The sequence below is a fragment of the Phoca vitulina genome, unplaced genomic scaffold (genome assembly GCF_004348235.1).
Source record: "Phoca vitulina isolate PV1807 unplaced genomic scaffold, GSC_HSeal_1.0 scaffold1, whole genome shotgun sequence".
Taxonomy (NCBI): domain Eukaryota; kingdom Metazoa; phylum Chordata; class Mammalia; order Carnivora; family Phocidae; genus Phoca; species Phoca vitulina.
Genome location: NW_022589704.1, coordinates 59,212,264 through 59,228,142, shown reverse-complemented (window position 1 = coordinate 59,228,142; position 15,879 = coordinate 59,212,264). Strand labels below are relative to the sequence as shown.

Below are 15,879 nucleotides of genomic sequence, written 5' to 3'. Positions count from 1 at the left end.
ACTCTGGTTGTTTGTTCTGAACGTCTTCAAATACAAGTAGCAGTGAAGGGAAGGGGTTTGTTAGGTGGACTGTGGGAGGTGGCCTCAGAAATGCCTTTCAGGCTGGATTACGATGCTCTCTCTCTGTGTCTCTTTCAAAATCTAGTTGCTCTAACAAATTGATACAGGATTTTGAAAAAAAATGAGAATTTTACTGAACCCTGAATTTTGATAATTAAGGGATCATCATTATAGGAAATCAACTTGGATATCTATTTAGCCTGTGTTACATGGAGGGTAACCATGAATACCCTGTAAAATTATAGAGATTATTTCATCTTTTCTGGCAGTGTAATTCTCTCTGCCTTTTAAAATAGCTTAGAGTACAAGTTAGGGCTGATTATAAGGAAATAGTGTGGGTAAAAGGGAAATGTTTTTGTTTTAGCTGTGTTTGCCTGATCCTATGAAAATATGTCCATGATTTCTCTCCCCTGGAACATAATTACAAATTTTCACAAACATACTGATGTGAAAGTTTATATGGCCAATAAAGGCCAATTAAATTAAGAAAATGAGAGAAGATATTTCCCATTGCTTATGTGACAGGTAAATTTACAAATAAATTGCCTGTGGATTACAGATTGGCATTCGGTATTTGGACTGGAGCATTACCCTCCAGGTGAGAATAAGACAAGTCCTAGTTCCTTTATGCTAGATGATGCTCTCCTTAGTGCCACTTTGGGGAACAATTGCTGGTTTTGGATCCCGTCCCAGGATGAGGACATGTTTAACATCCCCTTTAGAATTAATTTCTCTTTATTACAAATTGATTAAATGGTCAACAATACACATAAGGTTTGTAGAAATGAATGGGCTACTTTATTCCATCTGTTTGCAGACATGTGCTCACCGATATGAAAAAAGGCAACATGTCAATACAAAGCAGGAATCCCGAGATATCTTTGGAAGGTGCTACGTCCTGAGTCAGAATCTGAGGATTGAGGATGACATGGATGGAGGAGACTGGAGTTTTTGCGATGGCCGATTGAGAGGCCATGAAAAATTTGGTTCTTGCCAACAAGGAGTAGCAGCTACTTTTACTAAAGACTTTCATTACATTGTGTTTGGAGCCCCGGGCACTTATAACTGGAAAGGTAGGACATGTATTTATAGCAATAGAGTTCAGAATGACTACATAATTTCTCTTACATGCACCATGATTATGTTTTAAGTTAAAACAAAATGTTTTATAAGGCACTTGTATATTATAGAAGTAAGGTAGGATATTACAATCTCTCAATTATATGATTTCAAAAACAGTGGTGGAAATGTATATTTGAAGATGTTTTTTCCTCTTCTACCAGCAATTTACATTAATAACAAGTAGTTAACTTTTTTCGCTAAGAATATAATAATTAACATCTGTAGTTTTTTCTGTTTTGTATTTTCCTGTTTCTTGAGGCTGAAAGTGTTTTAAGTTTTAATGTTGGCAAACATTTCATTTAAGGTAGTAATCTTAAAACAAAATAATTGAGTGGTGTCATGTACAAGTAACAGTGTATCAATACAGACATTTTTTCCATTATATATTATCTTAAGAGGCTGTGTTTTGCTAATAAAGCAGAAAAGTTAGAAGGGTAGATGACAAATTAGGGAATTTTGAGATGATAATTGTAGACAATTTATGGGAAAGTTGTTTAGTGGTATCGTTAAATTATGATTGTGATGTAGGTAAAAGGAGGCACTGGGAGGGAGGGGGGAGAAGGGCCCTCAGTTTGACTGGGCGAACCTGGTCAGCTCCTGTAATCAAGTTTAACTTCTCTGAAGAAATTAGGCAGGCATAGAAAACCACTATATTATAAAGGACAATTAGCTTAACTCTAATGCATAATGAAGAGAAATGCATAGGATTTAGACATCAGACATTTTTTTGAGAAATCTATTAAAATAAATGCTATGTTATAACATTTTCTCTAGTTAAGACAAACTTAGGAAAAATTTCCCTTTTGCATTCAAAAAATCTCCCAAGTTTGAATACCTATTAGAAACAATCCTTGAGGAACACCTTCCTCTTTATGTCATCCATAGTAACCTTTGGGAGGAATTTCCTTTGGCCTCCCCACCCCCAACATAACAGTATTTGTCTGGTTATATTGACCTAATCCAAATAACACACTGAATTTAGAAATAGTTTTATTATAACAAGAATAGACGCCATATATAGTAAGACAACAAAAACACCCACCAGGTATGTATGTATGTATTTACAGGAAACATCTCTTATCTGCTTTATAAACCCTGATTCAAAATGTTACCATTTTTAAAAAGTCACATAGTGGGCTTACTATATGAAATCTTCTCTTTTTAATTGTTAATTGTGAAAGTTTTAGAAAGATGAAATCTTGGTTCAAGTGATTTGAAGAAAGATCAAAACATTTCACTTTTACTCTCTAGCAAAATAGGTAAATTGATCTAGGATGACAGACAGTGTAAAATACATCAGGCTCATATAATGTCTAAAGAGTTACTTTCTGTAGATTTAGTTAATGAAGTAAACATTTCGTTTTCCATCTGGTTTTGTGGCATTATAGAGAGAATTCCTAAAAATGCACGGGCCATCTTTTTTTATTACTAGAACAAATTTCTTTAAGAAAATTCACATAACATGATTTTTTAACTGTAATAACCTCAAAAGCCCTCTCTTTCCTTTGCCCTTCTTCCTCCAGACTCTTCTTCCTGTCCTTATTGTGCTAACATGAGGCATGTTTATTAGGAACCATCTCTTTTATTTTGTTCCATCTTCATGTTTTTTTGTTGTTTTTTGCCATTTCATTTCTTTAGGCATCGTTCGCGTAGAGCAAAAGAATAACACTTTTTTTGACATGAACATCTTTGAAGATGGGCCTTATGAAGTTGGTGGAGAGACTGACCATGACGAAAGTCTGGTTCCTGTTCCCGCTAACAGTTACTTAGGTAGGAAAGAGCGCAGCAGGCATGCCTGCCTTTCCAGATGCCTCAGTGCGACCCTGTCCTCCCAGGACCCCCCCTGGACCTCGAGGATGAGAATAGGCCAGGTGGAGCCAGGGGCCTGTGGCTGCATTGATGGGAACTGGATTTAAGCTTTAGTGATCCTGAGGTAACCTGGGTGATGCTTGGCACCCTTCCCTTCTGACCTGGGCTCCGTCAGGGTGGGAGGAAACTCACTGTCTCCTAAAATTGTCCCGAGTGGAAGTCTGTGTCTTGAGCTAGCGTCGGCCTCTGTAACCAAAAACAGGCATTGGTGCAGCCGGGGGAGGGGAAATGCATGGATGTCAGCAATAAGCTGAGCTGCCTCCTCTCTCCCTCCAGTGCCTCTTTCTAGAGATACTCTTAAGAGCTACGTTCATGAAGTTACTCTGAAGTGGCAGGTCAAGACCTCCAGGTCCTTCCTTCGTGACTGCTCTTCTGCAAGGGTCGGCTCTGCTTCTGGACTGGGGCCCCCCTGTCACAGGGCCCCTGGCGGGTGGCACGGTGGCTTTCCAGCAGAAGCTGAGCAGGACTGCTAGAGCAGCTTGGAGGACCCCCAGATTGTGTCTAAGTGCCAATTCCCTAACTCCTAAGGCTCGTTTGCATTACTAATGGGTGTCCTAAATGATTCATGTGCATTATGGTAATTACACAAAGGCTTTTAAAAGCTTTAATTCTTGGTATGAGTTGACATAAAGAATAATTACTGTGCATTTCTTGGAAAAAAATGTAAAAAGTCTCCTAAACCTAAATAGTAAACTATTTTTTTTAAAGTACCCCTGTGCTAGAGATGTTACTGGAACAATGGAAGGTAAAAGTAAAAACATAAGAATAATTCTAAACGACGTGTTAGTAAGCATATTCTTAAAATGTTCTAATTATATAGATATGCATGAATGGTACTGTTAATTAAAAAAAAAAAAAGACACAACTTTTCAGACACTCCCTCTCCCTCCAAATTAAAAATCTGGTGTGAAGGCTTGCTTAGAAGAGGGCAGAGAAAAGTTAAACTTGTTAAGTGCCAACCATGTGCTGTATTTACTGCTGTTCATGTCTTACCTGACCTTCCCAACGATGTTATAAAATCAGTGTGATTATCCCTCTTTTGCTAATGAAAAAAAGTATGACCTGGGGAGATTAATTTCCTAGGCCAAGGTCACACAGTTGCTCATCCCTCAGCCAAGGAAAGGAAGGCTCATGAAGATGAGGCAGGGTGGGAAGCGGCTGGGTGTGTGAGTGCTGGGTCAGTGGCTTTGCAGGACAGGGGTGGGACGCAGACGCCAGCCGTTCGCAGTCTCAGTATGGCTTTTCAGGGTGAATACCATTCATACACCTGCATTTTATTTGAACATATTTTAACAGGCAGCCTCTCATCAAATATGTTATTTAGGGGTTATTTATGATGAGAAGTATTTGTAAATTGAAATTCCATATAATGGTCAAGAACCCCAACACTTCGGTCTCTAAGATAGATGCCTGTGGATTTTAGAAACATAGCTGTTCTTGGAGCATTTGAAAAGATTCAGCATTTTTTATTAAACACATTTGCCCCTTTTAAGAATGGATTGCCTCAAAAGCAGATGCCTTGTATTGTTACGTTTTTGTTGTCCATGCTGTCTGTGGATCTGTCGTTTCAAAACATAGTGGGCTTGAGGAAGAAAATGATCTGCTTGAGGTTTCGGAAGCTGGCGAGGAGGCTGGCTCGCCGGATGCGGCGGTGGCCTCCTCGTACCTCTTACGAAGCGTAATTGCCTTCTCTTCGATCTCTTCCGTTCCGCGCATGTGTCCAGGCCTGCTGTTTTTGACCAGCGTTTCCTACACAGATCCTGATCAGTTTGTTTATAAAACACAGCCTCCCAGGGAGCAGCCCGGCACATCCCCTGATGTGATGATGAATAGCTACCTAGGTTTGTGACCTCTGAGATGACAAATCAATTGTCTTGGTCATGGTCATTAAAAAAAAAAATTTTTTTTTTGGATCCATACAGAGCATAAATCTTTTTTCTTTTCTATTTCATTTCAAGTGAAGCACACGTGAAAAGCATGCCATGGTTGAGGCTCTGCTGCCCGATGGTTGTCAGAGCTGGATTTAGTTACATCACCTATTCTAAACTTGGAGCTCATCATATTTTGCAACTCACTTTCACAGTTTGAGAACTGCAACAGTAGTGGTGAAGCTTTTTATAAATCAGAATAAAAAAGGGTGAGCTTACCCTATTCTGCATCTGCCTCACCTTTCTAGAGCAAGATGTGCTTAATTTGAGTGGTTTTGATGTAGGCATTTATGTTCACTTGCTGCCAGATCTCAGTCTGTTATCTGACACCCCACCTGATGCTTTATAATTAGGCGTCTAACATTTTCTGCCCTCTGAACAAGTATGTAATTGTCATCAGTGACAACTTGCTCACCTCTATTGTTTATACTAGGTTCTCAAATACTCTGTCTCACCAGTCATGGTCTTGTTTGCATGTTTGTGTCTGAGAATTAAGTTGGTCCCCAGTACTGATGCTGTCTGTGATATATGAATGATGTTAGCGTTTGTATTACCAAGGAGACTGATGAATGTGGAAGTTACTAATCAGTACGTTGTAGCAGAACCCTATAACATGCACTCAGGTATGTTGTGTCTGGTTGTATCTCTGTGTGTAGTTTCCAGTGATAACTTAGGATCTAGCTTCAACTCCTTTACCACAGTTCCTGTATTAAAATGGAGTACGAACAGCTTGAGATGCATGATTCAAGTTAGACATCTGCTAAGTAGCATAGGTGCTTTCCTTCAGAAGTCTTCGTATGTTTCCGTAGAAAGCCATGACCTAGCCTACTGCCTTGTACTTGGGTCAAACTCTTCCGTGTTGTAAATACGAGAGCTGCTAGAGAGGCCCTGAAGGAGAGGGGTGGGAAGCCAGAGGCAAAGGTAGTGATGGAGTTACCATGTTAGATACTCCTGAAATACAGGGTGACGTGAACTATTATTTTGTTTTTTTCTAGGCTTTTCTTTGGACTCAGGAAAAGGTATTGTTTCTAAAGATGAGATCACTTTCGTGTCTGGTGCTCCAAGAGCCAATCACAGTGGAGCTGTGGTTTTGCTAAAAAGGGACACGAAGTCTGCACATCTTCTCCCTGAGTACATCTTTGATGGGGAAGGTCTGGCTTCTTCCTTCGGTTATGACGTGGCAGTGGCGGACCTTAACAGTGATGGGTAAGAGCATCTTCGGTTACTTTATATCCGCCAAGAAATCGTTGGTTCTTGGGCATTTTTCAGTCTTGAGAAGAGCCATCCTTTCAGGTTAGTTGACTCTGAAAGAATATTTTTGTTGCCACATCTTTATCCCTTGTATTTTGGCAGCAGACATTCATAACCCTCCTCAGGTAATTTACATTTTCAATTTTTACTCATGTTTTGGGATCATGGGTCTGTGAGAATTAACATATGGAAAAACATTAACTCGAAAAATGACACCTATGTGGTTCTTCTGTGCTTCTTAAGGGGCTGTTTGAGCATCCAGAATGTCCTTTTAAAAATAGGGATCGGTGACAAAGTAATAGTTATGTCTGGTGGTGCCAGTTTGGGTGGCAGGTGGAGGGGAGCAGAGTCTGTGCACTCTCGTTCTAACTTGGGGACGGTCTTCAGGTTCTTACCGTTGATATCTTCCTCTGGGCATTTATTGTAGGCTACTGTGTAAAACGTTTTACCTAAACATAAACACTTACATGCCTAAACATTACATTATCTAAACATTACATAAACACACCTACAAAAATGTTTTAATGGGTGAGAAATCAATTCCAGATTTGAGTTCCTTTCTGCATCCTGTCTCTGTGTCCTTAGTACCTCGGCTGATGGCATTCTCTGTGAGCTTGCTGGTATTTTAGCTGATGGTTCAGTTTTATCCCTCGTTATGTTTTTAGGTGGCAAGATATAATTATTGGAGCCCCACAGTATTTTGATAGAGATGGAGAAGTTGGAGGTGCTGTGTATGTTTACATTAACCAGCAAGGCAGGTGGAATAAAGTCAAGCCAATTCGTCTTAATGGAACCAAAGATTCTATGTTTGGCATTGCAGTAAAAAATATTGGCGATATTAATCAAGATGGCTACCCAGGTAGGTCATAGATGGTGAGATAGTTATGATGCTCATTGGCAGATTGATTGTCTAAAATAATGAGTGCTTATGGCATCTTATTATGAAACGTCGTCCTGGAACATTTTAAAAGTGTCGTGTTTGTTGAAATGTGATGTTGTCCACAGATATTGCAGTTGGAGCTCCCTACGATGATAAGGGAAAGGTTTTCATCTATCACGGATCCCCGAATGGAATAAATACCAAGCCAACACAGGTAACCAAACGGCCTGGGTTTCTACAATAAGGGTCTCAGCTTTTTGCCTTGTAATAGGATATTTGGGTTTATGTGCATTTTCACGCTACTCATGCTTTATTTACAAATCTATAATAGATTTGTGGGTTTTTTTTAAATGTAGTATTAAAAGATAGCTTGAAAACAGATTTAAAATAAGCACATCGTTGCGTTTATTTATAAAATTTCTTAGATAAATTAGGAATCAAAGTAATCCGAAGGAAAAGACAATTTTACCCAGACAGCATAAATAGATGGAAATGTGACATCTTTCCTTTAGTAGCATAATAACTGGAGGCAAAATGGGGCAAATGAAATAGATGATTGTGATTACATGGAGGATTGAGATGCCAAAAATTAAAAATTGCTTTTGAGGAAAATAAGACATTTGGAGGGCAGGTAGAGAGGTTTGGTATATAGTAAAGAAACTCATCAAAAATTGGCCCTTGTATCCTTTGAGATAGAATGTAAATCAGATGACTTCTATGAAATGTATGAAGTGTTGGAGCATATGTGTACTTATAATTTATAATTTAGTATAATTTATAAGTAAACTCTTGAGCTTCAGTTTATGAGGAAGCATGGGGCTTTTTCAAGGCATCGAGAAGCTCATTTTGTTGGCCCATTGTTCATTCTGATGCCCTGTTTATTTCAGATTCTTGAGGGTAAATCCCCTTATTTTGGATATTCAATTGCTGGAAATATGGACCTTGATAGAAATTCCTACCCTGATGTTGCTGTTGGTTCCCTCTCAGACTCAGTAGCTGTGTTCAGGTGTGTGATCTCTGACTTCAGTTAAGTATGTTCAGTATTCAGGTTCCATTCAGATTTTGATCTTTTTAATTGAAAATCATAATATCTATATTTCAAAGTCAAAGGTTTATATGGATTTTGAAGATTTTTCTTTTAAGAGTGGTATAACAATGTGATAAAAACCTATTTTGTAATGCCTTACTAATTTTGAATTGAGAAAAAATCAGAACTGGTGAAAATTTGTACTGCATAGGTACTTTTAAAACCTTATGTTTTGATAAAAGAGGAAACACAAAATTTGACAGTACAAAGAATATAAGGAAGGAAATAAGAATCCCCTGTCTTTCCCTATCCATTAGCTCCAAAATTTTGGTCTATATCCTTTTAGTCTTTTGTGTTCTGTGAATGCACATGTGTATTTAACAAAACTGAGCTCACAACGTACATATTGTTTTGTGATCTGCTTTTGTTTGTTTTGTAATGCCTGGTGGACTTTCCTCATGTCAGTGAGTTTATAGCACACGGGGGCTTTTTCCCTGTCCTCGAGCACTTTTCTGAGATGAAGTTAATGGCTGCCTGTAAGGTGCCATATGGCTGGGTCTAGTTTATTTAACCATCGCCACACCATCCTTGGATATTTATGTTCCTTTCCAGGTTTGTTCGTTTTGTTTTTTTCATGATAGACAGGCTGGCAGACATCCTTACTTTTGTTCATGTCCTGAATTATTTCCTCATGATAAATTCCTAAAAGTCAATTTGCTGAGTGGAAGGGCATATGTGTTTTCAGACTTTAGATTCAGAGTCACCAAAATGACCTCCAGAAAGGCTGCCTCGGTTTGCCCATCAGCTTTGCATAAGTCCCCTTTTTCCTAGCAAATTTCATCACTGCCGGGAATCCCCATTTAACATCATTTATTTCATTTTTAATTTTAAAAATAGCACATTCTTGTAAAAAAGTTTTAATACATAATTGTGGAGAATGCAAATTCCCCAATATTCCCAAATTCCACAGAACAACTTCGGATAGTTTTGGGTATCTTTCTGCTTCAAGGGCATCATCAAAGAGCCATTCTCAACTGCTCTTCTCTAGCCTGGTTCTTAAAACTCTAATCTCTCTTGGTTATCTCTCCTTGTCAGTATAGACACATCCATCTTATTTTTTCTAACAAGATATTATTCCGTTATATGCATTTAATCTTCAATTGATAGAATTTTTAGTCTCTGACCTTTAGCTAATGTAAATAATGTGCTACAGAATATTATACATCTCTATGTGGTTGTTTTTTTCCTTAAGAAAAATTCCTAGAAATAGAATTCCTGGGATACAGGTAAGCACATTTTTGTATTAATACAGGTATCTACAGAGAGGTCGTGACAGTTTATTCTCATGGCAGCAAGCTGTGAGAAAGCCTATTTCCTCACATCCTGAACAGCATCGAACATGATGAATCTATTCGCTTTTTGCCCATGTGCTCTGTGACCCCATTTTTGCTGAATTTGCATTTCTTGGATTGTTAGAATTAACCATTTGGGTTTATCTTTTTTTCTTTCTTTTTTTTTTTTTTTAACTATTTGACTTTACAGTTTTTTTTTATGTGAAGAGAGACTATTTTAATATACCTTTTGTAATTCAAGACAGATCAAAAGGACAAAAATAGCAAGAATAAAAAGACCTAAAAATATAACCAATAAAGTAGAGAATGTAAGTACATATCAAACTGTAAACCATCATAATAAAAATTATATTTTCTTTCAAATGTACCTGAAATATTGTAAATATTTTTAGAAACCCAATCTCAATAAATTTTAATGGATAGTTACAATACAAACAGTATACATATATAGTTACTCATAGGGAATGGTAGTGAATAAATTGGACAAGACAGAGATATCAGCTAGACTAATTTGGTTAGATATTGTTTTTATAGGTTTATTTTTTTTATCAGGTGAATATTTTACATAATTATAAAACGAATTTATTTTTATCTTAAAGACTATCTTTAAAGATATATTATTTATTTTATTTTTGTAAAGATTTTATTTATTTGAGAGAGCAAGAGTGAGAGAAAGCACAAGCAGGGGGGAGGGGCAAAGTGAGAGGGAGAGGCAGGCTTCCCACTGAGCAGGGAGCCCGATGCGGGGCTCGATCCCAGGACCAGGAAGGCAGACACTTAACCGACTGAGCCACCCAGGCGCCCCTCTTTAAAGATATTTTAAATGGTTGTTAATGTACAGTGAAACCCTAAAGGGGAAAAAACCCCCACCATTGCCCTGCAGACTTCCAGAAGAGTGTCAGGTAGAGATGTAGCCTCAACATCTAAAATATAATCCTAAGCCAAACCCCTGAGTCTTGTAAGAAACTGACGCCAGGAGGACACTTCTGAAGAGAATAATATTTAAAAAAAAGTATACAGTATATATATAGAGAGAATGTAGCGTAGGATATCATAGAAAAAGTTTTCTGGTTAGATGGCAAGATCTATGAAAGCCATTTCATGGGAAAACGAAGAACCACCACAGAAGTTACAGGTGACAAGAGTAGGAGACGTGAAAAGAAGTAGAAAAGGGTGTATCTGAGATGTTAGTGAGGAAAAAGGAAGTTAAAAAAAAGTTAAATGAACTGTGTGTACGTGATTGAGAAAAGAGAGACCTTGCGAAAACATGGATAGATCCGTAGTGGTTTGTGTTGGTGGTGATACGTATCTGTCCTAGGAACCCAGTGACCTTCTGAGCTGTCCCACTGGAGACGCCGTGTGTGGTACTGTGTGCCCTCTGAGGTTAAAGCGTTCAGCCTGTGTTCTGTCTGGTGGTTCTCAAACACTACCTTTATATGCCTGTTTCTCTTTGTTCATATAGGTATTAATCTTAAAATATTCAATGTTTATTTATTAAGATTTATTTATTTTGGGGAGAGCGCACACACAAGCACAAGCATGAGGGGCAGAGGGACAGGGAGAGGATCTCAAGTAGACTCTGCGCTGAACGTGGAGTCCATCACGGGGCTTGATTCCACGACCCTGAGGTCGTGACCCAAGCCAAAACCAAGAGTTGGGTGCTTAACGGATTGTGCCACCCAGGCACCCCTTAAAATATTCAGTGTTTTTAAAAGGTGAAAGAATATAGAACATTCCTCAAAATGCAGTTTGCCCTTCTAGTTGAGGTATAGCCCTCAGGTATCAAGAAGACTTGACTTCCTGTACCAAAATTTGGTTACCATGTTTTCTCAGCACATAACCTATTTTTAGTGAGTTAAATATTTGCTTCTGAATATAGCTGGTATATATTAAAATATTATTTTCCTGTCCTAATAAGTAGGTTGAGTATGAACCCTGTGAACTTGTTCCTTCTTTCCTCAGAGACAGCACAAAAGTAAATTTTAAAATCCTTTCATTAAAAAAAGGAGAACCCAATTCCCTTATTTTACAAATGAGGAAAGGGAGGCCCAGGACTGCTTAAGCTTTGGAGGCTGGATCCTGGGAGCACAGGATCCCAGCGTCTGGGCATTTTTCCCACTAAATCATATTAGTACTTCAGGGTAGTTCATAAATACATGCTAATCAAACAAGAGGTAGCTGAACCAGTAAGATTTGCTTTATGTGTTAAGGCACATTTTTCCTGATTCATAATGTACTGTGCACTCAAAATTGTTTTTGTTGTTATGTTTAAAAAAGCAGAAATAAGGGGTGCCTGCCTTGCTCGGTTGGAAGAGCATGCGACTCTTGATCTCAGGGTCTTGAGTTTGAGTCCTGGGATGGGTGTAGAGATTACTAAAAAAAACAAAAGGATTTTAAATAAAAAACAAATAAAAACGTTTTAGGCAGAAGTGTGTATTATTTCCTTCTGATATCTATGTCACATTAAGGCCTTAATACTATGATATATAAAACATTCTTGCATCTCTAGCAATTGGTTTTAAGATATTTGCGTGGATTTTTGCCTCTAAATATGCTCTCAAAACTTTAATTAGGAATGTATCTGGTATCTTAGAAACTAGCAGCTGTCTAAAGTAACAATAGAAAGGTAAACAATTGAGATAGAAGGAAATGTAGAAACAGGAATGTGGGCAGCATTTGTCCTTCTACAGGCTCGCACCTTGCCCATGAACGTACCCGTGTCTTCTCTAGCCTCTCGACAGACTGATTCCAGAAGTTCCAGCTTGCTGTCTGGGATTTCGAATGCATTTTCCTATCTTCCCCAGGATGGCTGGGTTACCAGAAGCCCACTAAAGTCAGTCTAACTGGATCCATGTGGTAATGAAACCATGGAACCCATTCTGAGTTCTGGCTGGGGAGTGACACGGATGAGAGGGGCCTCTCTCCCCATCCCACTTGCACCATATCCTTGGATTTGTTGTACCTGTGGCGGAGGTCAGGACCTAGGCTGGTGGCGACACCTTTGGCTGTGGGAGGTAGGGGAAAAGCTGGAAGGGAGAGCAGAGATGTTTTTGTATGGTGAGAAGGGCCAAAGGTGTGGGATTCCAGCTGCTTGCGTGTGTTTGCGAGGTTGGGGTTAGGCAGAGCAGAGACGGGAAAGGCAGAGGGCATGAAGCGTTTGCTTACGGAGATCCCGTGGGGGTGGAAAAGTTATAGTTCCTTCTGCTGGCAGGAGGTTCCAAGAAGGGCAGATGTTTGTAGGATGGAGCCCTGTCAGCTCAGGTTTGCCTGTATTCCTAAAATTCATGTGTATGTAGAAACCCTGATAGTGAACGTCCCTGGTAGTAGGTGTATGTGGGTTTTTAACCTTTTTGGAAGGTATTTTGGCAAGATTACTCCTAATTAAACATGCACATATTCTTCAACGCTGAAGTTCTGCTAGGAGTTTATCCTACCGGGAAATTCACATGTGTGCCTAGAAACGTGTCCAAGGAGGTTAGTCAGAGCTGCAAGCCTAGAAACAGTGTAAGCGTCTACCCGCCAGGGACCGGTTGAATCCGTGCTGTTGCATGGGGGCAGAGCAGAACCACCAGCCTGAGAGACAGGGAACTAGATCTGTGGCGAGGCAGGAGAAGGCCACTGAAATGTCAGTGGGGAAAAGCAGCACTGAGCGGTGTCTGGAAGGACATACCAGGCCACTTGGGGGTTTGGGTGGGGACGGAGCCATTAATATTTGCCTGAAAACTCTAGAACTTTTGCAAATTGCCCATGTTCCTTTCCATTTAAAAACTTCTGTTAAGATAACACAACACTTTATAATCAGAAATAAATGTTATATTTAAAATGTTTGGGTAAAATTTGTATCATCGGGTTTTAAATGGTATCTGCTAACCGTTCTTTTCTTTAGAAATGGGGGAACGTTTTTCCCCTCTGTGGTTTTTAAGATATAGTAGGCGGCTGATCGCATGTGGATTCATCTCACACTGAACGTAGCAGAAGGCTGAGCCTGTGTTTTACTCCTTTGTTTTCAGGTCCCGGCCTGTGATTAATATTCAGAAAACGGTCACCGTGACACCAAGCACGATTGATCTCCGCCAGAAAACATTCTGTGGGGCGCCCAGCGGGATATGGTGAGAGCTCTCATAGCCCTGCTGTAGGGTGGCCCTGTCGCTCTGAGGAGCTGCAGGCAACAGTAAGGGGACAGGGAATCTGTCCAGTGAACATACCACATGTTGCTCATCCGTGGGCAGTGGGGGGCTTTGAGACCTGGGGACCATGGGGTGGTTTGTTTTTTTTTTCCTACTACAGCAGTGCATCTTTTAAGGAATATGTGTTTGATTTTGTACAGCCTCAAGGTGAAGGCCTGTTTTGAATACACTGCCAAACCCACAGGTTACAATCCTTCGATAAGTAAGTACCCAGTACCTTTAAAAATTATGTATGTTCTGTCTGCCAGGTGGAAAGTAATGCGTAAGTAACAGAAAAATAAAACTGCAGTGGCCAAGCTGGGTTCATAAATTCTTGCATAAGGAATTCAGTGGATCTGCTGTCTTCTCTTTAATCAGGAGGGCGAAGCACAGGAGGGGATAACTCTCCATTTGGTCCTCATTTGAATTTTCCAGAGCAGATGGTTTAGGACAGCAGGCCTTGGAAAAGTACTCATTTGCTACCACAACCGTTTCCTCCATTTCTGCCTTTGAAGAGCAACGTGGAAAACTGGTTTTGCGGTTGTGAGGTGGTGGGCGGTGGTTTTGGAGAGCGAGTACGGAGCCTGAGCATCGCGCAGAGTTGCTGGCTTAGTGTCTCCTCACTGCGTGGCCCCCTCCCAGAGGCCTCCCCGGCCCAGGACACCCACGCCGTGCCCCTGCAAGCAGGCTCCTGGGGGACTGGCAGGCTGGTCTTGAGGACGCAGAGCCCTGGGCTCCGCTCTGGGTTGCAGCTCCGAGGCTGGCTCAGCCCGCAGCACAGCGCAAGTCTCAACACTGGAGTTTTCATTTCCCTATCAGTAATAAAAATGGCTCTAATAGGAATTCCTACATGGGATTGTGGTGGAGAGCAGAGGAGATACTGTGGCTAAGGCCATCTATCATTTATAAGGTATTACGCGGCCTCCTTTCTTTATAACCCAAACAGACTGTTCTGCTGCAGGTTTAGACAAGGCTCATGACACTCTAACAGTGGTGATCATCACCAGAGCCTTCTGTGGTAGGTGTTAGTAACAGCCGTATGTTTTTAGGTGTAAGCCCCCTACTCCCGCTCTGGGCTGAAGATGGGGACATGGGAATTTTTTTTAAGATTTTATTTATTTATTTGACAGAGAGCACAAGTAGGCAGAGCGGCAGGCAGAGGGAGAGGGAGAAGCAGGCCTCCCGCCGAGCAGGGAGCCCGATGCGGGGCTCCATCCCAGGACCCCGGGATCATGACCCGAGCCGAAGGCAGACGCTTAACCGACTGAGCCACCCAGGCGCCCTGGGACGTGGGAATTTAAAGAAAAGCTTTTCCCCAAAGAGCAAGTACAAAGAGTGAGGGTGAGCTCCATCCTGGGTCTGGCGACGGTCCCGGCGGCCCCGTATGACGGCGTAGCCTGCCACCACGGGAAGCCTTCTTGAGGGATAGGGTGGTTTGCAGTTTTTACTTTACCTTGAGGTAATGAGTTTTCTTAAGTTTCCTTCTGGTTACGTAAAGTATTACTCTGTTTTCTTTATTGAAGATACCCTTTTAATATCCCAGAATTTGGCAAATAGGTCTGTCTTCCCGCAGTTCACCTTGTCATAGGCGCACTTTTCCTTTCCGTATTTTAAGCCATCCTCAGGCAGTTGCTTTGCCTCCCTCAGCCTTTTTGGCCCCTCTGCTGGGCTGTCCCCTGCCGTAGCGTCCCTCCCAGGGATCTCCCGACCTTGCTGGGACGCGTGCTTGGTGCCGCTGTGTCAGTTTGTGCACAGGGCGGTGGCGGTCTTTCACTTTGCCTTTTGATGTGGCTGGTCTTTCATTGAGTATTGGAAACGATTCCTGGCACGGCTTTCATGGAGAAGAAAACGTCTTCTAGGATTTCCCACACACTTAGTATTGTTTGCGTTATGTCTACCCAAACGCGATACCTTACACTTGCCTGTTTGGATAACAGGCGTTTCACCATTGTGTTTGGAGTAGACTAGAGAGACAAGGAGAAATTGTGATTCTTTGATTAGATGAGGAGAGGAAATGGGGAAACATTTTTATTCTAGGAGTCTGTCATTGTCCCACACCACTCTGACCGTAGATGTGACGTCTCATCAGAGCTGTCCTTGTCTTCCCTCACGTCAATCATTTTCATAAAATCACAAATTTTGTTCTAGCTTTAATGCAGCATTTGATGCCCTATGTATTGATTTCATGTTCAGTAACTGTGCCATTAACGAAGTGTTTGTTTAC

The 15,879-nt window shown here is 40.7% G+C and overlaps 1 protein-coding gene across 3 annotated transcripts in view; it reads left to right on the top strand.

Annotated features, from left to right (window-relative positions):
• The window catches only part of ITGA6 (integrin subunit alpha 6), a 73,282-nt gene that overhangs the window by 35,725 nt on the left and 21,678 nt on the right, over positions 1–15,879 (top strand). For 2 of the 3 annotated variants that reach the window (XM_032407953.1, XM_032407962.1), the window contains exons 4-11: positions 878–1,133; positions 2,821–2,952; positions 5,975–6,185; positions 6,896–7,089; positions 7,236–7,324; positions 7,998–8,116; positions 13,500–13,598; positions 13,817–13,878. In XM_032407953.1, the coding sequence (XP_032263844.1) occupies positions 878–1,133; positions 2,821–2,952; positions 5,975–6,185; positions 6,896–7,089; positions 7,236–7,324; positions 7,998–8,116; positions 13,500–13,598; positions 13,817–13,878 (1,162 nt within the window). The remainder of the gene's footprint in view (positions 1–877; positions 1,134–2,820; positions 2,953–5,974; positions 6,186–6,895; positions 7,090–7,235; positions 7,325–7,997; positions 8,117–13,499; positions 13,599–13,816; positions 13,879–15,879) is intronic. The other variant, XM_032407970.1, reaches the window with a different exon arrangement.